The sequence below is a fragment of the Mustela nivalis genome (assembly GCF_964662115.1).
Source record: "Mustela nivalis genome assembly, chromosome: 5".
Taxonomy (NCBI): domain Eukaryota; kingdom Metazoa; phylum Chordata; class Mammalia; order Carnivora; family Mustelidae; genus Mustela; species Mustela nivalis.
This window is the reverse complement of record NC_139024.1, coordinates 72118312-72143059: the sequence shown is the minus strand read 5'-3', so window position 1 is coordinate 72143059 and position 24748 is coordinate 72118312. Positions and strand designations below refer to the sequence as shown.

At 35.7% G+C, this 24748-nt stretch overlaps 1 protein-coding gene across 4 annotated transcripts in view; it reads right to left on the bottom strand.

Annotated features, from left to right (window-relative positions):
• The window catches only part of THEMIS (thymocyte selection associated), a 183317-nt gene that overhangs the window by 124892 nt on the left and 33677 nt on the right, over positions 1 to 24748 (bottom strand). For 3 of the 4 annotated variants that reach the window (XM_082729874.1, XM_082729875.1, XM_082729876.1), the window contains exon 2: positions 12420 to 12578. The exons of the other annotated variant lie outside the window; for it this stretch is intronic. In XM_082729874.1, coding sequence (XP_082586000.1) covers positions 12420 to 12578 — 159 coding nt within the window. The remainder of the gene's footprint in view (positions 1 to 12419; positions 12579 to 24748) is intronic. 4 annotated transcript variants of the gene reach the window in all.

Sequence of the window (24748 nt, the reverse complement as noted above, 5' to 3'; positions counted from 1 at the left end):
CTGCTTGAGATTCTCTCTCCTTCTCCCTCTCATTCTATGGACCAGCATTACTCTAATACCAAACCAGACAAAGATATTACAAGAAAAAAACTACACACCATATTTCTCATAAATGTAGATGTAAAATCTTCAATAAAATATTAATAAATCAAACCCAACAATGTATAAAAAGAGTTAGACACCACAACCAAGTGGGATTTATCCCATTATGCAAGGATATCTATGAGATATCAAAGATAAACAGAGGGGGAGAGGGAATCTCCATAAACTTGCTACTTAGATTTATCCCATCTGAGAGACAACTAATGCAATCTGTCACATTAACAGGTCTCAGAAGAATATATAATCATATCAATAGACACAGGGAAAAAAGTGACAAAAACCAACATCCACTCAGAATAAAACAAACAACAATAACAACAAACTTCTCAGTAAATTAGGAATAAAACCAAAGTACCTCAGCTCAATAAAGAAAATCTTAAAAAATAAATAAATAACCTATGGATAATATACATCATGTTAAGTAAATAGTTTTCTCGCTAAGATCAGGAACAAGGCTGTCCCCTCTCTCCACTTCTTTTCAACATTGTACCAGAAATCCTAGTGAATGCAGTAAGACAAGGAAATAAAATGTATACTGAGTGGGAAGAACAAAATAAAACTATGTTCACAGGTAAAATGGTTGTCTATGTACAAAATGTGAAAGAATTGACCAAAAAACTCCTCAAATTAATAACTGAGTGTAGCAAGATTATAAGATAAAACATTAACATGCAAAAGCAATCACTTTCTTATATACTAGCAATGGACAAGTGGATTTTAAAACTAAAAACATAACACCATATACATTAGCACCCCCAAAACAAAATACTTAGGTGTGGATTTAACAAAATATGTACGAGGTCTATATGAGAAAGCTTACAAAATTATGATGAAAGAAATCAAAGAAATAAATAGATATTACATGTTTATAAATAGGAGAACTTAATATTATTAAGATGTCAGTTTTTCCCAGCTGCATCTACAGATTCAATGCAATGCCAATCAAAATCACAGCAAGTAATTTTGTTGACATTGAAACTGATGTTGTAATTTATATGAAGAGGCAAAAGACCCAGAATAGCCAACACAATGCTAAAGAAGAACAAAATCAGAGAACTGACACTACTCAACATCAAAACTTAATATAAAGCTACAGTAATCAAGATAGTACTGGTATCAAGATGGTACTGGGGCACCTGGGTGGCTCAGTGGGTTAAAGCCTCTGCCTTCAGCCCAGGTCATGATCCCAGGATTCTGTAATCGAGCCCCGCATTGGGCTCTCTGCTCGGCAGGGAGCCTGCTTCCTCCTCTCTCTCTCTCTGCCTGCCTATCTGCCTACTTATGATCTCTATCTGTCAAATGAATAAATAAAATCTTTAAAAAAAAAAAGATAGTGTGGTATTGGTGAAAAAATAAACAAAGAGATCAACAGAACAGAACACAGTACCCAGAAACAGACCCACATAAATCAGTCAAATGATCCTTGACAAAGGAGTGAAGGCAGTACAATGGAGAAAAGAAAAGTTTTCTTTAAATGATGCTGAAATAACCGAACATCCAAATGAAAGGAAACAAATATGGATACAGATCTTACACCCTTCACAAAAATTAATTCAACATGGATCATAGACCTAAATGTAAAATGCAAATCTATAAAACTTTGAGAAAATAACAGGAGAAAGTCTAGGTGACCTTGGGTTTGATGATGACTTTTTAGTTCTGACACCAAAGGCACAATCTATGAAAGAAATAATTTATTAGCTATCCTCCATTTAAAAAAAAAAAAATGTGTTCTGTAATTAATACTGAATGAAAGGACAAGCCACAGGATGGGAGAAAATATTTGCAAAAGACATATTTGAAAAAGCACTTATATCCAAAATATACAAAGAACTCTTAAAATTCAACAATAAGGAAACAAATGACCTGATTAAAAAGTGGGCAAAACCCTGAACAGACATTTAACCCAAGAATATATACAGATGGAAAATAAACATATGAAAGATGCTTAACATCAGATATCATTAGGAATTGAAAATGAAAACAATAATGAGATACCATAGGTATATATGTATTAGAATAGATAAAGTCCAAAACACTGACCATACGAAATACTGATGAGGATATGGAACACCAGAATCTCCCATTCATTGCTGGTAGGTAAGCAAAATGGTGCAACCCTTTTGGAAGACAGTTTGGCAGTTACTTAAACTTTAAATAAATCAGAGGATTTATTGAAGAGAGGAGACTGCAATCTTTTGTCTCTCAGTGGGAGATCTAGAATGGCCATTTTTGCTCTGATCCTCTGAAGAAGAGCAGAAAGCCTCTGGAACAAAAGCCACACAGAAGACTAGCTTAAGCTGAGGGAAGCCTCCTGACAAGGGGTGGGGACCTCTGCTCAGGCAAAGACACCTGAGAAGCAGCACAGCCAGCCCCTCCCCCAGAAGGCAGACTGGAAGAACAGGTGGAATACAACTTTATGGGTCCCACAAGACTGTAAAACTCCAGCACCAGGAGAGAATAGTATATTGAGCTCCAGGTATTTTCTCATGACTCATTTATCGCTCATGAAAATTTTACATTTCTTTTTTTTTACCTTTACCCATTCCAATTAGATTTTTATTTTACCAACTTGTGTTTTTAAGTCACCTTTTAACTTTTATTTTTTACATCTACATTTTATAGATAGGCTTCATTTTAGTCTTTTTTTAATATATATACGCTACTTTTTTTTGTCCTTTTTACACTCTACTCAATTACATATATATGTATTATGTATACATATATATGTAATTGAGTATATATATATATATGAGTATATGTATATGTATATGTATGAGTATATGCATATATATGAGTATATATATGAATATATATATATATATATATATATGGAGAGAGAGAGAGTGTGTTTTGTTTTCTTTGAAATTTGGGGATATAGTGTCTTCTAACACAGAGACCAAAATTCATTCAGAAACAAGTGGTGGATCACCCTGCTTTGTCCACCCTGTTTGTGATAACAGTCTCTCTTCCCCTCACCCCCTTTTCTGTTTTGGTTTGGTTTGCTTTGCTTTGCTTTTCTGTGGTGGCATCCAACTGCTTCGGATTTGTCAAGGGAGCACTTTGCTTGGGTTATGGTTGATGTTTTGAACTCTGACCATTCAATTACTCATCCTTCTCTGGGCAAAATGACTAGAAGGAGGAATTCACAAGAAAGAAAGAACCAGAGGCAATGTTCTCTGACATAGAGCTAATCAATAAGGATATAAATAAGATGTCAGAGATGGAATTCAGGATAGCAATTATAAAATTGATAGCTAGGCTTGAAAAAAGCATAAATGACAGTAAAAAACCTCTAAGGGTGGAAATGAGATCTAATTAGGCCAAACTTTAAAATGCTATGAATGAGATGCAGTCCAAACTGGATGCTCTATCAGCTAGGGTAAATGAGGCAGAAAAGAGAATAAATGATCTAGAGGACAGGCTGAAGGAAAGGAAGGAAGTTGGGGAAAAGAAAGAAAGATAATTAATAGCCCATAACAAAAGGCTTTGAGAAATTAATGATATCCTGAAGCAAACTGATGTTGGAATTACTAGGGTACCTGACAGGGTGGGGAGAGAAAGAGAGAGTGAGAGTGAGCCAGAAACTATATTTGAGTAAGCTGAGAACATCCCTCCACTGGGGAAGGAAACAACCATTCATGTCCAAGAGGCATAGAGGACCCCACCCCAAATCAGTAAAAACAGATCAATATGCTGACATATAAGAGTGAAGCTTGCAAATATTAGAGAAAAAGAAGCTATCCTGAGAGTAGCTAGGGAAAGGGGTTCCTTACATATGGAGAGATTAACATCAGAATAAATCCGACCTATCCACAGAAACTAGCAGGCCAGAAAGGGCTGGCAACATATATTCAGGGTAATAAATGAGAAGAGCATGCAGCCAAGAATACTTTATCCAGAAAGACTGTCATTCAGAATGGAAGGAGAGATAAATAGCTTCCAGGACAGACAGAAACTGAAAAAATTGTGACCATCAAGCCCGCCCTGCAAGAAATACTAAGGGAGCTACTGTAAGCAAAAAGAAACCCTAAGAACAACATAGACCAGAAAGAAACAGAGAAAAATCTACAGAAACGGTGACTTTATAGGCAATACAATGACACTAAATTCATATCTCCCAATAGTTACTCTAAATGTAAATGGGCTAAATGCTCCAACCAAAAGACACAGTATATCAGATTGGATTTAAAAAAGCAAGAAGCATCCATATGCTGCCTACAGGAGACCCATTTTAGATGTAAAGACACCTCCATCCTGAAAGTGAGTGGGTCGAGAACCATTTACCATACTAATGGACCTCAAAACAAAACTGGAGTAGCAATACTCATATAAGATAAATTATATTTTAAACCAAAGACTGTAGTAAGAGATGTAGAGGGACACTATATAAAGCTTAAAGGGTTATCCAGCAAAAAGATCTAATAATTGTAAATATTTATGCCCCTAACATGAGAGCACCCAATTATATAAACCAGTTAATAACCAAAATAAACAGATATAAACAGAAATAAAATTAGAAAATCCCACATACATACACAAGCTAACATTACATATTGATAATAATATAGTAATAGTAGGGGACTTCAACACCCTACTAAGAGCAATAGTCAGATCATCTAAGTGGAAGATAAACCAGATGGACTTCACGGATATATTCAGAGTATACCATCCTAAAGCAACAGAATACACTTTCTTTTTGAGTGCACATGAAATATTCTCCAGAATAGATTACATATTGGGTCATAAATTAGGTGTCAAATGATACCAAAAGATTGAGATTACTCCCTGCATATTTTCAAACCACAATGGTTTGAAATTTGAACTCAATCACAGGAAAAAATTTGGAAGGAACTCAAACACTAGTAGGTTAAAGAGCATCCTGATAAAGAGTGAATGGATCAATCTGGAAATTAAAGAAGAACTTAAAATATTCATGGAAACTAATGAGAAAGGGAACACATTTGTTCAAAACCTCTGGGATATAGCAAAGGTGGTACTAAAAGGGAAGCACATAGAGATACAAGCCTCTCTCAAAAAATTAGAAAATCCCACATACATACACAAGCTAACATTACATATAAATGACCTGGAGGAAGAACAGCAAATAAAACTTAAACCAAAGAGGGGAAGAGAAATAATAAAGATTAGAACAGAAATCAACAAAATAAAAACCTGAAGAACAGTATAAGAGATCAACAAAGCTAGAAGATGGTCCTTTGAAAGAATTAATAAGATCGATAAACCTCTGTCCAGACTTATCCAAAAGAAAGGGGAAAGGACCCAAATTAACAAAATTATGAGTGAAAGGGGAGAGATGATGACCAATACCAAAGAAATACTGATAAATGTAAGAGCATACTATGTACAACTATATGCCAACAAATTAATGAACAACTATTATGCCAACAAATGAAAGAAATGGATGCATCCCAGAAACTTATAAACTAACAAGGCTAAAACAGAAAATCTGAACAGACCAATAACCAGCAAAAAAATTGAAGCAGTAATCAAAACCTCCCCCAAAATAAGGTCAGATATCTTCCTAGAGGAATTCTACCAAATATTTAAAGAAGAATTAATACCTATTCTACTGAAGCTGTTGCAAAAAATAGAAATGGAAGGGAAACTTAAAAACTGATTCTATGAGGCCAACCTTACCTTGATCCCAAAACCAGACAAAGACCCCATCAAAAAGGAGAATGACAGACCAATATCCCTGATGAACATAGATGCTAAAATACTCACCAAAATACTAGCCAATAGGATCCAACAGTACCTTAAAAGAGTTATTCACCATGACCAGGTGGGATTTATTCCTGGGATACAAGGGTGGTCTAACATTCACAAATCAATCAACATGATAAATCACATTAATAAAAGAAAAGACAAGAACTATATGATCCTCTCAATTGATGCAGAAAAAGCATTTGACAAAATACAGCATCCTTTCTTGAATAAAACTCTTCAAAGTATAGGGACAGAGGGAACATACCACAATATCATAAAAGCCCATCAACAAAGGGCCCACAGCAATTATCATTATCAATGGGGAAAAACTGAAAGCTTTTCCCTTAAGGTCAGGAACATGACCGTGATGCCCACTCTCATCACTATTGTTCAACATAGTACTAGAAGTCTTAGCCTCATCAATCAGACAACAAAAAGAAAATAAAAGGCATTCAAATTGGCAAAGAAGAAGCTAAACTCTTTCTCTTAGCAGATGAAATGATACTTTATGTGGAAAACCCAAAGACTCCACCCCAAAATGGCTAGAACTCATATAGGAATTCAGTAAAGTGGCAGGATACAAAGTCAATGCACAGAAATCAGTTGCATTTCTATACACCAACAGTGAGACAGAGAAATTAAGATAAATTAAGGAATCAATCCCATTTACATTTGCACCAAAAACCAGGAGATATCTAGGAATATACCTAGATAAAGATCTATACTCTAGAAACTACAGAACACTTATGAAAGAAATTGAGGAAAACACAAAGAGATGGAGAAACATTCCATTCTCATGGATTGGAAGAATAAACATTGATAAAATGTTAATGCTGCCCAGAGCAATCTAGACGTTCAGTGCAATCCCTATCAAAATACAGAGCTGGAGCAAACAATCCTAAAATTTGTATGGATCCAGAAAAGACCCCATGTAACCAAAGGAATGCTGGAAAAGAAATCCAAAACTGGCGGCATCACAATTCCAGGCTTGAAACTACATTACAAAGCTGTGATCATCAAGACAGCACGGTACTGGCACAAAAACAAACACATAGATCAATGGAACAGAATAGAGAGCCCAAAAATTGACCCTCAACTCTTTGCTCAACTGATCTTTGACAAAGCAGGAAAGAATATCCAATGGAAAAAAGACAGTCTCTTCAATAAAGGGTGTTGGGAAAATTGGGTAGCCACATGCAGAAGAATGAAAGTGGACCATTTTCTTACACCATACACAAAGATAAACTCAAAATGGATGAAAGATCTAAATGAGAGACAGGAATCTATCAAAATCCTAGGGAATATAGGCAGTAACCTTTTCAATCTTGGCCGCAGCAATTCTATGCAAGACATATCTCTAAAGACAAGGGAAACAAAAGCAAAAATGAACTATTGGAAGTTCATCAAGATAAAAAGCTTCGGCACGGCAAAGGAAGCAGTCAACAAAACTAAAAGGCAACCTACAGAATGAGAGAAGATATTTGCAAATGACATATCAGATAAAGGCCTGGTACCCAAGATCTATAAAAAAAAAAAGTATCAAACACCCAAAAAACAAATAATAGTCAAGAAATGGGCAGAAGACATGAACAGACACTTCACCAAAGAAGACATCCAAATGGCCAGCAGACACATGAAAAAAATCCTCCAAATCACTTACCATCAGGGAAATACAAATCAAAACTACGATGACATACTACCTTACACCAGTTAGAATGGCTAAAATTAACAAGACAGGGAACAACAAATGCTGGTGAGGATGCAGAGAAAGGGGAACTTTCTTACACTATTGGTGGGAATGCAAGCTGATACAGCCACTCTGGAAAACAGTATGGAAGTTCCTTAAGAAGATAAAAATAGAACTACCCTAGTACCCAGCAATTGCATTACTGGGCATTTACCCCAAAGATACAGATATAGTGAAAAGTAGGAGCACATGTACCCCAATATTCACAGCAGCAATGTCTACAGTAGCCAAACTGTGGAATGAACATCAACAAATGAATGGGTAAAGAAGAATGAATGGGTTCATATATACAATGGAATATTACTCACTCATCAGAAAGGATGAATACCTACCATTTATATCTATATGGATGGAAATGGAGGGTCTTTGGCTAAGTTAAATAAGTCGATCAGCATATGGTTTCACTCATATGTGGAATGTAAGAAACCATGCAGACGATCATAGTGGGTAGGAGGGAAAACTGAATGGGAAGAAATCAGAGAGGGAGAAAAACCACAAGAGACTCTTGACACTAGGAAACAAACCAAGGGTTGCAGAAAAGGAGGTGGGTGGGGTGATGGGGTAATTGGGTGATGGGCAGTAAGGAGGGCACGTGATGTGATGAGCACTGGGAGTTATATGCAACAAATCACTGAACACTATGTCAAAAACTAAATGATGTACTATATGTTGGCTACTTGAATTCAAATTAAACAAAAAAAAAGATAGACCATGCAAGTAGTAACCAAAAGAGAACTGTAGTAACTACATTAGTATCAGACAAAATAAACCTTAAAACAAAAATTTTACTAGAGACAAAGAATACTATAGAACAATAAAAAGGCCACCTTATCAAGAAGAGATAACAATTATAAGCACATATATACTTAACATCAGAGTCCCAGAATACACAAAGCAAAAGTTGACAGTAATAGTTGGAAACTTCAATAATAGTTGGAACTTTCAAAAATGGATAGATCTAGACAGAAGATTCTCAGGGAACAGGAAGACTTGAATAGCACTATAAACCAACAGACGTCTGTAGAACAATCTGCCAAATAATAGCAGAATACTCATTCTTCTCAAGAGCACATAGAATATTCTCCAGGATAGGCCATGTGTTAAGCCATAAAACAAGTCTGAAAAAATTTAAGAGAATTGATAAAGTATGTCTTCTGACCACACTAGAATTCAGTTGAAATAAATAACAAAAGAAAATTTGGGAAATTCCCAAATAACAAAGGATGTTTAAAATATATATTAAAGTACTTTTTGAGTTTAATATCTAACTAGGAGTTTACATTGACAGTTTTAAATACAGTATAAATAAAGAGATGTTTCTGTTGAAATTAATTTTAAAATGTTAATGGCCTTAATTTCTCTTTCCCCCTAGTGCTAACATAGAAGAATTACTTCTATACTTGATCTTTCATCATCACCTCAGAGACCTCTTTGAAAGAAAGTATTCTGTAATCATCACTAATCACTTTCCCTTCCACATTTGTCCTGATCCATACATTAAAACTAGTTTTGTAAATAATTTTTTCTAATTGTTGCTCAGTTGATTGAAGCTTATCATGTCAACTGAAGACTCAAAAAATTCTAAATAGTAAGTCCCCAAATTAAAGTGCTAGTCAAAAGCTAAGTGGGAAATTGGCTTTATAGATTTTAGATTTGCCAATTTCCACAATCATGTGAGCCAATTCCCCAAAATAAATATATAATATATATTCTAAAATAAAAGAGGGGGAGGTGGGAGTATGGGTTGTCCCAGTAATAGGTATTAAGGAAGACATGTATTGCATGGAGCACTGGGTGTTACATGTAAACAATGAATCATGGAACACTACACCAAAAACTAATGGCGTACTGTATGGTGACCAACATAACACAATAAAAATTTTTAAAAAATTTAAAACTAAGTGTTTTCACTACTCTCATAAGAAACACTCCTTCTACTAAAAGATTCTAGTCATTTTAACTTACTAAATATTTATATACATCATCTTCTAAACACTGTGGGGATCATAGCAGTAAATGAGATTCAGATTCTGTTGTTAGCAATGTTGTAATCTGTTAAGCAGTAGTCCACAAATAACTTCAATTGCATTCAAAATGTAATAAATGCAATCATTAGGGCATGAAAGACTATAGTTATTAAAAAAGGGAATTGTTACATTCAACTAGAATACTCAGGAAAAGCTTCTCATAAAGCATTGGTCTGCAACCTTGACTGCTTATTAGTATCATCCTGGTCACTTTAAGATATTTTGGTAACCAGACTTCATTCCAGACCAAATAAATCAAAATATCACAGGTGAGTGGCCTGAGAATCAGGATATTTTAAACCTCCCTAGGTGATTTCCAGTGTGCAGCCATGTTTGAGAACCATTGCTATAAAGGATGGGGTTACGTAAGGAAGGAGTCAATAGAATTTAAAACTAGGCAAAATTCCAGTAGAAAGGAAGAAATACTGGAACACTTGGAATAATCCTCTCCTCACATAGCTTATTTATTTTCATTCTCCAAATCTGAGCTCAAGTATAACATTTTTCAAAAGCTTTGAAAAACTTGACTCCACTTGATAACAGTATTAAACCTGACACTTGATATGTGACAAGTACCATTCTGAACACTTCAAATAATATTCAATTCTCTCCAAAATACTAGAAGATAGATAGTATTATTATTCCCATTCTACATGAGAGGAGAGTAAGTAATTTGGCAAGGTTATACAACTAACAAATGGCAGAGTTGAAATTCAAATATATGTAATGACTCCAAAGTCCATGTTCTGAAACATGACCAACAGAGTTAGATATTCCTTATCAAGACTCTCATGGAACCCATGCATATCTCTCCTCTCCCTCCTCCCCTATCTTTCTCCTTTCCCCTCCTCCTCCTTTCCTCCCCCTCCCTTTTCCTCTGGAAACCAAGGATATTTCATTCACACCATGAATCACATAATATTTTAAGTGTTTCCTAGATTTTTCTCCTCCACTAATCATTTATTTGCTCATTTCACTCATTCATCCATTCAATACAGGACTACTGAAAAAATGTTTGGTACTATATATAAACTCATATATGTCATACTTTATTTGCCAAAAAGTTTTAGTCTAAAGCAGAAGTCAACAAACTGCAGTCCACAAGCCAAATTCTACTGGCCAGCTATCATTGTAGGTACAATTTTTATTGGACCACAGCCACATCCATTGGTTTATGTATTATCTTTAGCTCCCTTCATGTTACAGCATCAGAGCGGAATGGTAGTGACAGAGATCATCTGGTGGCAAAGTCTAAAATATTTACTATCTGGTTCTTTTTTTTTTTTTCTAGATTTTATTTGTTTATTTGACAGAAATAACAAGTAGGCAGAGAAGCAGGCAGAGAGAGAGAGAGGGGGAAGCAGGCTCCCCACGGAGCAGAGAGCCAGATGTGCGACTTAATCCCAGGACCCTGGGATCATGACCTGAGCTGAAGGCAGAGGCTTTAACCCACTGAGCCACCCAGGTGCCCCACTATCTGGTTCTTTGTAAAAAACATTTGCCAACCTCTGGTCTGGAGAATAAGACAAATGAGAAAATCATCAATGATTATCCAATGCTATTGGTGAAAAAGATATTGAGAACATAAAAGAGAGATACCTAGAGTAGGTTAGGGCAGCAGCAAAAGCATTATAGAGGATATGGTATTTGAGCTCATTTTGGAAGGGTGAGTAGAGTTAACTAGACAAAGAGGAGCAACCAGTTAACTAGACAAAGAGGAGCAATCAGTAAGATCAGGGAGTGATCCAGGGAGCCAGATTCTACTTACAATAGGAATAAAGAGAATAAATATATTTAAGAGATATTAGTCCTATATAACTTTATGAAATATCTTTGATTTCTTCATTCTCACTAGCATAGTATGTAATGCATACAGTTAGAACTCATTAAGTATTTGTTAACAGATAATATTAAGTCTTAAATGAAGAATATTTATTAAAAAGGGGAAAAATAATTTACCTTCTAGTAGTCCTTACAAAGCACTGATGTGGAGAAAAAATGAACCCTCATGCACTATTGGTGAGAATGCAAATGGGTGTAGCCACTGAGGAAAACAGTATTGCATTTCCTCAAAAAAATTGAAAATAGAGCTTCCATATGATCCAGTAATTCCACTACTGGATATTTATCCAAAGAATACAAAAATACTAATTCAAAAAGATGCATGCACCCCTATGTTTACTGAAGCATTATTTACAAGAGCCAAATTATGGAACTATGGAATCAGCTCAAGTGTCCACTGATAGATGAATGGATAAAGAAGATGTGGTATATATCTGTGTGTGTGTGTGTGTACACATATGGTGTATATATATTGGAATATTATTCAGCTATAAAAAGGATGAAATCTTACCATTTGCAATAACATGGATGGATCTAGAAAGTGTAATGCTAAGTGAAATAAGTCAGTTAGAGAAAGACAAATACCATATGATTTCGCTCATATGTGGAATTAAAAATAAACAAAACAAATGAAACAAAGAAAAAAGAGACAAGCCAAAAACAGACTCTTAACTATAGAGAATAAAATGATAGTTACCAGGCAGGAGGTAGAGGTGGGTGACTGAGTGAAACAGGTGAAGGGGATGAAGAGTATACTTATCAGGATGAGCACTGAGAAATGTATTAACGGTTGAATCACTGTCCCGTACACCTGAAACTCATATAACACTGCATTTAAAAAAAACAAAAAAGAATTCTAGTTTTTTAATCCACTACCCTATAGTGAAAAGAAAGCTACCACTTGTTTTCAACTGTATAGATGCATAATAACCATAGTTTTATAAATGTGAAATAGTTGCAATATACTGTACCTGGAAAATTCATAGGCAGCTCAAATGGTTGTAGAGGCTCACAACCCTCAATGTGCTCAGAAATTTCAGCTATGATCTTCTTAATTTTGAGATCAGTAACTTTAATCACTTCTCCTGTTGACAAACAGCATTCATTTCCAAACATTTCATAAATGGAACCTTAAAAAAAAAAAGAGTTATAACAGCTTTAAAAAAAAAAAGAATTAAATCAGGGAGAATGAAGTAGGAGTCTAAAGCTTCATATAAAGTGTTTCTATTCAGTTCCTCTCCTAGCTACCTACTAAACAGGAATTTAATCAAGCTTGGCAAAATGTACAGCATGTACCAAGAAAAATATTAGATTTTCACACCATCCACTGGGCAAAGTATAAACAACCTTATTTTTGTTATTATTGTAAATTAGATTTATGGTTTCCTCAGCACCTTTAGCTCATCATTCCAAGGTCAAACTACAAACATATCTTCCCTTGCTGGGATTTATGATCTATTTTTGCTAGGTCACTGAATTAGGCTCATGTGAGTCAACAGTGATCTAAGTAAGTATTGCAAACAAGGTTGTAATACAATCCAAGATTCAAAGACGGAGTCTATACACCAGGGCCTTCCTTATATTAAGAGCATCATATCTATTTATTAAACCTGTTTCTCTTTGTTTTCATGAATATAAGACTTTTTGAACATTCTCTCTCTCAATTTTTGACAAGTTGGAAATATCTCTTGGTATCTTTATGGCAATAGGGGGCAGAACAGCCCAGATAAACTGAAAAGCTTCATTTCAGTTCAGAATTTCAGTCTTTTTCCTAACAAACCTCTTATCATAGATACTAAAGCTAAGCTTTTCACCCGTTTATTTTCCTTTTAGATCTCCTGATGGAAGATGAGTGAGCAGTGAAATAACCAGAAAATAAACAACAGAACGGAGGAAATGCAAAAATCTGGATAATCTACCCAAAGTAAAAGGAGAACCACTCCAAAATTACATCTTTAATATATTATTACTTTTCAACTGAGCATTAAATGAAAGGTTGATGTAAAGAAACATTACAGTACTGTGGAAATTTAAACGTATCAATTTTTCCCTACCCCCAATATAATTTATATCCTCTTTACCACACTAAAATGTGAACAATAGAAGTATGAGATTTCAGGTTGATTTGTTTTCCGAATTCTTCTCTATTGAACCCCCCTCTCACAGAATCTTACCTGATACATAGCACCTAAAACATTATTGTAGCATTAATGATTATCATAAAAGTTATTAAGCCTGTCATCCAATCTAGCATTAAACAACTCTGTGATTGTATTAGAGTGTCAGCAGGGAACAGGGAGCACACTCATATTAGAATAATTTAAGGAGATTTTAACAAAGGGGCAATTTACACAGAGGCACAGCCAGTTCTAGGTAACACAAGAAAATAAATATTCTGACCTCACTCTTCTCCCTCCATCTGATCCTTTGCCAGGGTACCGTCCTTTGGCCAAATTAAGCCAGAAGCCAGAGGACAAGGGAGCTACTGATGCCACCACAGAAGTCAGCCCCCAAGGTAGAGAGTGGAAATGGAAGTCCAGCATACCATCCTCACTGCCCATTATTGAATGAGGGCCATTTTTGCAAATATGCTAGTATGTCTGCTCCCCAATTTCTGAGTATGTACTTCCATAACTCTCTGCTTTTCTAATACTATTCCCTTAACTATATATGTGTTCATATCTCCCATTAATTCCCAAATATGGTATTTTCAGCTATCTCCAATCTTTTGTGGAACAACTGGGGTACTAAAGACATAGCAATAAATCTATAGCGACATTTTCCTCCAATGAACTTAGAACAGTTATTTTCTACGATCCTCATTTGGCAATTAATCACGTACTAACATTTATATCTTCAGTATTATCTCATCCTGTACTTAACTTTTTATGACTTTAGTTTTTATTACTTCCAATTCAAGTTAAACTTCATGAAAGACAATATTGCATCATATTATTGCATAACTACAACACACCAACTGCCCTTCCTTATTCATTCAGTAAACTTTAATGGAAACCTACTATGTGTCAAGCATTGTGATTAGCAGTAGGTAATGGAGATAAAATGCATAATCTTTTCCTCCCAAGAAGTTCTATCTTGAAGCAAGGAGACAAGTAAACAGACTGTACAATAGATTATAAGAAAGTTATAACATAGAAAATACAGAGCATTTAATTAAACAATTACAAGGTAGAGAGATTAGGAAAGGATTCCTGGAAACTACAGATGAACTGAGGGGTTTTTTTTTTCTTTTCATTTCTTTTTTTTTTTCAGATTTATTTATTTATTTGAGAAAGAGAGAGGACATGGCCAGGGAGGAGGAGGGGTACAAGAGGCAGAGGTAGAGGGAGAGGGAGAGAGAATCTCAAGTAGACCACGTGCTGAACATGGAGCCTGCCATAGGGTTTGATTCCAAGACCTTGATATCACAACCTGAGCTGAAACCAAGAGTCAGACACTTAACTGACTATGCCACCCAGATGCCTTAAGTTGAGCTGAGTTTTAAAGGAAGCAACACAAGATGTTGGGGCAGGCAGAGGAAATAGTATTTGAAAAGGTACTGAGATGTAAAAGGGCTTGACACATTCTGGCAATTTCAAGTATTTTGTTAAGTCTCAAATGTAAGTAAGAATAGGATAAGAAAGGAGACTAGAGAAGAAAAAGAAGCCCAGATCATACAACATCTTTATGAGATTACCAATAAACAAAAAGTTCAAAGTCTGATGCAAAGTCAGAAAACCTAAGTTTTCAGTTATCATGATCCAGGAACTGATACCAATTTAATAAGAGGTCATATGTATCTAGGTGTTTACTATCCAAAATGTGGTCAACTACAGTACCTGGAAGCTTGTTAGAATCTTGGCCAGACCCCAGATGTGCTGAATCAGAACTTGCGTTTTTAAGGAGATCTCCAGATGAAAGCAGTGATCTGGGTTAAAAATGCATAACTCAAAGCCTCTGTCTTGAGACTGTTGCAAAACTAACCAGGAAAGGAAGGACATGCCACACAAAAGCATTCAATGTCATTGAGGTGAAGGATGTTGTAAGTGGAGACAAGTAAAATGAAAGATTTTAAGTAGGGAATTGACATGATAAGATTTTTCTTTGTCACATGAAATAGAATATTAAGTGAAGTCTGTTGGGTTCAATTTCAACGCAGTGAGTGTCTAATTATAAATGTAAAGTATATCAAACTCACTGACTTGGAATGCCATCTTTCTCTCAAAGGTTCCACTGGAATTCAAAATTAAAAGATGAATTTATGTGAGATTACTTATCAATTTACAGGAATAGAGGCCAGAGAATTCTAAGAAGAGAAAATTATTTTAGTCACCACACAAGCTTTTGACTCTTCAGGTCTCTTTCCAAGAATCTCTCCTTTTGGTTAAAAAAAAAAAAAAAAAAAAAAAAAGTCACCTCTTTTAGTCATATAAGGAAAAGAACCTCATGCAAATACTAATCTTTTACATTTATCTTTAATTATTTGTGACTTTCAATTTTCTCTACCCAAGTATGGTGTTAATTCATTTTAAATAAAGAAAGTGGTGCTGATACACAACACTTGGAAGTTATGTCCATGAAAGGAGACAAGAATGTACAGCAACTTCAAATCCCTGAAACTTGAAGGGTTCCTGTCTTTTGTTATCACCAATATATAATGTCTCCTAAAATATATTTTTTCCTCAGTGAAAATATAAAATGGTTAATTTTTAAAATAGCCAAATTTCATAATCTTAGAACAAGCAAATATAACATATGTAATTGCTTTTTAAAAATTAGCCGAGAGGGCGCCTGGATGGCTCAGTGGGCTAAGCCACTGCCTTCGGCTCAGGTCATGATCTCAGGGTCCTAGGATCGAGCCCCGCATTGGGCTCTCTGCTCAGCAGGGAGCCTGCTTCCTCCTCTCTCTCTCTGCCTGCCTCTCTGCCTACTTGTAATCTCTCTCTGTCAAATAAATAAATAAAATATTTTTTAAAAAATTAGCTGAGATATGTCTGAATTACATGTTTATGTATAATACAGATGTAGATATTAAAATAGTTTTCATTTCATTTTCACCATGACATGTATTTTGAATATGCAAATCTAAAATCTATTAAATCTTTATAGACTGATTCTTCCCAAGTCAGAGCATATGTATTCAGGATAATGCCAAACATCAGAGAAAGCTGGAACAAAGCAGGCTGTTTTCAGTGATCAAACATCGCCCCTGAAGGCTGTAATGAAAGAGCCATGTGCCTTTGAAATCACCTTTCCTGTAATGCTACTTTGCTCAATAAAAATGACACATTAATATCCTTTTATGAGCTCATCCCTTATTTGACAATCCATACAAGCAATGCTATGATCACACTGGAACAGCCAAGACAGTTGGTTCAATAGATTTTCCTCCATCTGCGATAGCAAGTTTAAAACTTACCTTGTTTAGAGGCTCTTTTTCCCCTTTTCTCAAGATGTACCCATTCCTTCCATTCTCCACTGCTTTCCCCTGTCCTACCAGGCCACTTACGCACCCTCTTACCTCCCCACCTTTCAAAGTTCAATCAATCCTGAAGATTCAGCTCATATCCATCATCTTCTTCAAAGTCTTTCTTAATCCCTACATCTAGGTGAGAATTAGTTCTCTCCTCTGCCCTCTAAAGCAGTTTGCATGTATCTCCATTATAGCCCCTATGTGATTATTATCATAGCCAGCTATTGGGATATCGTTTCTATCCACTGAAATTATGAAGATTTTAGAATTTGTCATGAGTTCCTAGAGATATGTCTTAGCTATATTTATACCCATCCTCACAATCCACACAACTAGTAATACAGTTTTTGACACTTAGTGGATCCTTAGTGAATGTTGAATTATACATACCTTAGCTTTACTGTAAAATGACAATAAATTATTGTGACTAGGGTAGAAAGCATAGTCAACCAAAGCTTTGGCATGAGTTATGCTTTCATTTGGTATGTTTAATAGCAAATGTACAAGCATATATGAGATTAGCTAGCAAAGGCATATTAGAATGGACTATTCTAATATAAATCTCTTACTTATTAAGTTTCCCACTTTACCATTAGATTTACCATTTTTATGTTGCTGAACTTGAGGCTGGTGCTCATGAAATAATCTGAGATAGGTTTAGGAGAGTTAAGAAATTACATGTGCAAAGTTTGATTGATATTGTATGATAGTGTATGTAGAGCCATGCCAGATTGGGATTGCTGGTGAAGATGTGTCTTTGCTCCTCATAAACAGGTGTGATTATTCTTTCTTTGCTTAAGGGTTGTGCAAATTACCAAGAAGAAGTATTCCTACAAAGGAAACATAGAAGTGTGAAATAATTTTATTAGCAATGCTGTCCCTAGACTTGGTGGTTGATAAGGCATTCAGAGACCATTAAAGTAGTAAGTTCAATTTTCCAAATGAATCTCTAGATAGTTTACTATAGGCATAAAGCTTGAAGTGGCCTATGATTGTGACAGACATTTACATAGCCAGCCAGTCTCCCATAAAAAGACTGTCTCCATCCCCTGTAGAGCAGAGCAAAGTTATTCTCACTGTATGAAGAATATGCCTAAAAATACTTAAGCATGATACTGGAATGCACTGTGGAAATGAGTAAGCATGAAACAACAATCTTGCAGTTTTACTAGGGCTAGATTCTACCAGTTCACACTGGATATCCACAGTGAGGTGTATATAAATCTGAATGTTGACAGGAAATGATCTTATAAAGTCATACAGACTCTTTTAACCCATTGCCAAAATACCAATATAAAGTATACTGGTGGGCATCATCAGATGCCCAGCAAAACGTTGGCATCAGGTAGTAAGAAAATGATGGCCACACTAAGAAAAATTAAGGTATAATAATCTCCCTCACCTCTAAGAATATGGGGTTCTTCTTGTGAGGTGGAAATTGAAGTGTTACGCAGGTAGCCAGGCCTAAACACAGAAATATGCTAGAAACTGTAGTGAATGTTGTTGAGTCTTAAAAAGTATAAACATGAGGGATGCCTGAGTGGGGTAGTCGGTGAAGCATCCAATTCTTGATTTCAGTTAAGATTGTGAGTTCAGGGTCGAGAGATCAAGCCCCACTTTGGGCTCTGCATTCAGTGGGGAGTCTGCTTGAGATTCTCCCACTCCCCCTCTGCTCCTGTCACTGCCCCCATGCTCTCTCTCTCTCTAAAATTAAAAAAATAATTTTTTAAGTATAAATATGGAAGAGCAATGAAAACCACAACCATGCTGGAAAGGCTGAGGCCTGAGAGCCAATATAGCAAATTAAAATGGTAGTGAGGCCAGCAATTAGAAAATGTCCACTTTTCAATCAGTCTGTGTGATGTGTGTGACACTTAAATGACTAAGTTTTAGTGGCCGAGGAACAAAAATGCATAGTTTCAGATGCTAGCTAAAAACTTGATATTTGTTTAATGGCAGAATCAATGTAATAGATTCAATAAACTGTGATGAAATTTTGCATGTTGGGTATTAGGACAGAAGTCATCATTGTGTCTCTTTGTGTTAACAATTATCAGAGCAAAGGGATTTGGGATGTGTACCTATGAAATGAATATCCCTCCTACACATCAATGAAACATTTCCCTATGGTGATGAAACAAATCAGTGATTCTACATCTCCTGACACCACCACTGACCAAAATTCCCCATGTTATACCCAAGCTTTAACCCTCAAAATGATATCATAAATACTATTATAATTTTTTATATGAACAATGTTTCATTGGGAGCTTATTATTTTAGGAAGAACTTGGTTTCAAGTACATTTTATGTACTTTAATATAATTGCCTATCCTTTATATCCTAAATATTAAATATAGCTACTACAGACTTCTATAGCCATTTAAAATAATAAACCTGTTCTCTTCATCTCATTTAATGAATATAAATATACTGATTGAATTGATTATACATGGGCTCCAATGCACTGTAATGTGTTCATCCAATGCATAAAAATTAAGCTTCACTGTATTATAAATTTTCCTTAAGTTCATTAGCATTGAACACCTCATTAAGTATTCTGCTTATGAAATATGGTTTAGACATTGAGAGTAAAAGTTTAGAAACTTTTATAAGAATTTTGAAGTTATTTTATGCTCACTGTATTAAATAATAAATATATCTTTGTATTTTGTATGTTTTTCATTTTTTAACTTTTTAATAATAACTCATTCATACTGCATCTTATTAAAGTACCAGTCCATAATGGATTGGGAAAACAAAGAAATTGGACCTTCAACACAGTAGGTTGGCCCTAAGCCATTAAGTACAAATGTATGACCATAGTCAGTGCAGGAATCAGGAAGTAGTGGAAGAAAGTTCGAAAGTTAGAGTGAAATTTGAACACACTGGAAAAAGAAAGTTATAAATGAATAGACTAAGTCCTAAGCAGTATTATTAACTAATCTATCTCAATGTCACCAGCTGCCTGAGTGCCCTGACTAAAAAACACAGGAATTTTAATCAACTTGACAGTAATAGTTCTAATTGAAAATTATTACATTGGCATTCTAATTTGTACATTATAATCTTCTGATTGTATGAGGCAGTGCTTGAACCTAATTGACCCTGGATGCTTTGAGTTTTTGGACCTACACAGCTAAGGTGCAAAACCCTGAGCAGGTGAAGTCTCTAGGCAATGAATTCCATGAGTTCTATCTAACTAGAGTGCCAAGTATTCCACACTAGAGAGATGGCAAATATCTAGACTATATTATACCATTTTCTCTTCCCATCACTAGTCACCCATGGCACATTTCCAGCTGAATCAAAATAAGGCCTAGTAATCTTCCTCAACGTGACGTTCCAGGTGACTAACCATCAAGTGAAGACAGCATACCAGGTATGAATTACTTCCAGCCCAGTCCTGCACTATCTTGCTTTAAGCCTTACTGGCTGATTAGATAGATAGATAGATTTTTAATTATTTTTATTTTATTTTATCACTATTTATTTATTATATTATTTATTATAGTTATTTTTATTATTTTTATTTTAAAGATTCTTAATCCTTGGATTAAGCTAAATTTTTAAAGAATTGTATTTATTTCTTTGTTAGAGAGAGAGCACAAGTAGGGGAAGCAGCAGGCAGAGTGAGAAGAAGGCTTCCTACTGAGCGAGAAGTCTAATGCGGTATTCGATCCCAGGACCCTGGGATTCGTCTCTGAGCCGAAGGCAGTCGCTGAACCGACTGAGCCACCCAGGCATCCCAGATTGAGCTAATTTACTACCACGGGCTTAGTTACAAGAAATCTGGCAGAAGAATGCAGACTCCCTGAATCTATCTTTTTTCCTGGGCGGCTATGTGTACTGAGGCATAAAAGACTTAACTTGATAACAATCACAACTTCATACAGCCCAACGGCAGCCAGGGGATGTTTCAATTTCATTTACATCTCCAAGCAAGTGCTGCTAATTCTAAAGATCTCTTGAATCTCTGAGTTTCAGTGTCAGACAGGAGCTTAAATACCATCTTATCCTATCAATGTTATTACAAAAACTGAGTCCCTATACAGTATATCTACCAAGGAGTTGTCCAAACTATATATGAACACTTTCACTGATTGAACTCCAACTATTTCAAGGTAAACTACTCTGCTTTTGAGCCATTCTGACTGTAAAAAAGCTCTGCATTTTATTAAGAGCAATATGTACTCTTATAGGATATACCCTTTAGAATTATTTTTAACCACTGATATCATACAGAAAACATTTCTTTTTTTTTTTTTTAAGATTTTATTTATTTATTTGAGAGAAGAAAGAGTATGAGCAGGGGGAAGGGCAGAGGGAGAAGCAGACTCCCCTCTGAGCAGGGAGCCCGATGTGGGCCTCCATCCAAGACTTGGGATCATGACCTGAACCAAAGACAGATGCTTAACCAAATGAGCTACTTAGGTGCCCCTTTATTCTTTTTTTTTTTTTTTTTTAAGTGTTTTATTTATTTAACTAATCTCTATACTGAAAGGGATCTCGAACTCATGACTCCGAGATCAAGTCACACACTCTTTGGATTGAGCCAGCCAGACATCGCCCATTTAATTCTTCTACAAAGCAGCCTTAAAATGTTTGAAACATAGCTGCCACAGTTGTCCTTTCTAACAAAGCTGTCAAACAACTGAAATATGTTCGGGGCCACTCTTCAGCGCATAGGCTGCCCCATTACATAACTACTTATAGCACCACTTACATGGATGTGCATGGATTCTCAGAGATGCGAAATGTGTATCCTGCCTCTCAAAAGGCGTGCCCTTGTGTGTGCCGGGAACGGTCCATCGTGCCTATCGAGGATGAAACTGGCCACAAAACTAAAAATCTTTGTGCGAGCAATAAGGCAGCTATTTCACACTAGCAACGTTTGGCTTTATCAACCAGTGAGTCAAAGTAATTTCTATAAAAGAAAAAGTAAAAATTTTCTACAGCTGAGTAGTAAATTGAAGCAAATAATTCCTCACTAGTAACTGGATTCCTCTCTGCATTTCTTCTACTATTAAAGCCAGGACATGAAGTTTATTTCTCCCGTCAAGGAGAGAGATTTAGTCATTATTTAGGTCTGAGACACAAAAAATTTTTCAATACTTGGGGAGATTATAATCCTGAAAAGAGATTTTACTGGAAGAGGACAATTTTTTTTCTTTTTTTCCCACAACTGCCAAAACCTTTTTATGTGACTATAAGAATCAAATAATGGAAGATTATCATATTGTAGACAAGGGAGACTCAGTGCCTGACATAAAGGAATTGTCTGTCTGGCTACAAAAGAATTAGGATTTTTTTTTAAATTGCAAAGATGAAAAAAAAATCCAATACCCTATTTTTTATTTCCAAAATTTGCTCTTTGTGCCATACCAGGAAACAAATTAGTTTTGTAAATCAAAGCTTTTGATTTATGAGAGCTGTTTCTTACTGAGAGAAGTAAAAGCCAGGTTTTAAAGAGAAGGTCACAGAACGTGTGCTTTGAAGGTAATTTATAAAGAGAATAGAGGAATCCAAGGCTGCCTTTTGAGAGGCCAACTGGGAAGAAGAGAGTTTAGTTCAATGGAGAATCATCTTGGAGATTAGTTGGGGCAAGGTACAGAGACCTCCATAAACAGCCTACCAATGTCCTTTATGATCAACACCAGGAATCTGTGACTGCAGTCCCGGACGAATAGCTATTATAATAAATACTACATATACATGAAAAAGCAGACCCATTTTCTCAGCTTCTCACATCTATCTTTTTTTTTTTTAACTTATTTTTTTTTTTAAAGATTTATTTATTTGTCAGAGAGAGAGCGAGCGAGAGCGAGCACAGGCAGACACAGTGGAAGGCAGAGTCAGAGGAAGAAGCTGGCTCCCTGCGGAGCAAGGAGCCCGATGTGGGACTCGATCCCAGGACGCTGGGATCATGACCTGAGCCGAAGGCAGCTGCTTAACCAACTGAGCCACCCAGGCGTCCCTCACATCTATCTTTTAAGGGCCTCCCTCAATGAGGTCTGAATGCCCAGTAAAAACAAAGTCTATCCATACTTACAAAGGTCCTTATGTCCACCTTCGGGTTTGACGACTTACTAGACTCATGGAATTCAGGAAAGCTGTTATACTTACACTTATAGTTTATTATAGACAAATGTTACAGTTTAAAATCAGCAAAGGAAAAAGACACAGAGGGCAGAGTCCAGGAGACAAATTTCTAGTTGTCCTCTCCCCGTGGAGTCACATGAACAAAATTTAATTCTATCAGCAATGGTGGATGACAGCATATACAAAATATTGCCAACCAAGGAAGTTCACCTGAGACTTGGTGTCCAGGGATTTTATTTAGAGGTCAGTCAAATAGGTACAGAGTATCCATAAGACTGACCTTAACTACTCAACACTCAGCAACCCCCTCAGAGTCAAAGTAATACAGCATGTCCCAGGACCCCAGCCAAATGAGAACTGGCATTCAGCATAGGTCACATCATTAATTAAAGCTATCTAGAATAACCCAAGTTCCAAAGTATACAGTCTTATCAGGCAGGATATTCCAAAGGAGCCAGTCAAAAGCTAACCCTTTCTTTAGATTATGCAGAATTTGAACATCTAAACGCTATTGAGTTAACCCTTTACTATACACCATGGATCAAGAGCTTGTTAAAGCTTGCCAGAAAAAAGTTGTCCAAGACTTGTATAGAGCAAAAAAGAGTAAGAGCTGTCCTTCTAGTGGAAAGCTGACTATCATCTAGCAGACCTTTTAGAAATCGTCGGATCCTATAGAGATATGCATCTTCGAATGGCACTAAATTGACTTACAGAAAATTGATAGAAATGTAAATGTTATATAGCTATAGCAATGCAAGTGATTATTTTCCACTTAAATAAAAATAAATTTTCCCACTATACATACAATTGACCTATGCCTTGTAGAAAAGATAACCCTAAACATTAGATATTCAAGGATAATCAGGCTTGAATACTGGAAAATTCATATCAGCATTTCTGATTGTATTTTTGCACATGTGTATGTGTGTTTTCAAACTGGTTTTAATATCTCACTGGTCCCCTCATTTAGTGAATTTAATAAAATCTTTCATGTATCCATTTTATGTTTAAATGAGTGATGTTTTTATCTTTGTGAAAAAATTTATTTTATCAACCTCACATTAGTTGCACAGTGTTTGCATTCTCTTTTCAGTATGTTTACTCATTTGTAACAGAGAGTAGGATCCTTGTTTCCCAGAAGTGCACTGATAATCTGATAAGGAAAGTATTCAATGCCTATATTAGGGTGGAAATGAAGTGTTGAAACTCACTCCCCTTGCATATGTAAAGTGTTATATATGACTTATACTGCAAATTTCCTTTCCTTTTTTTTTTGTTTGTCCTGCTTTCCCATCCCCTGTTTTCTGATTTACTGAAGAATTAAAAGAAATAATTGATAGGTGAAGAGACACTAAAGATCTATATTGTCTCCAAAATATATTAAACTACTCTAATCCTTCTATAAAGTACAATATGCATTATAAGGTAACTATCCAAAATGTCTATAGTTTTATTCAGTGAATAAAAATTTTATTTTTTAAATTTTAATTCGAGTTAGTTAACATGCAGTATTATATTAGGTTCACATGTACAGTGTAGTAGTTCAACATTTCCATACATCACTGTGGTCTCATCTGGACAAGTGGATTCCTTAATCTCCATCACCTATTTGACCCATCCTCCACACTCTTCCCCTCTGGTAACAAAGTGTTTGTTCTGTATAATTAAGAGTCTATTTCTTGATTTGTTTCTCTCTCTGTTATTTTTTTCCCTGTGCTTATTTGT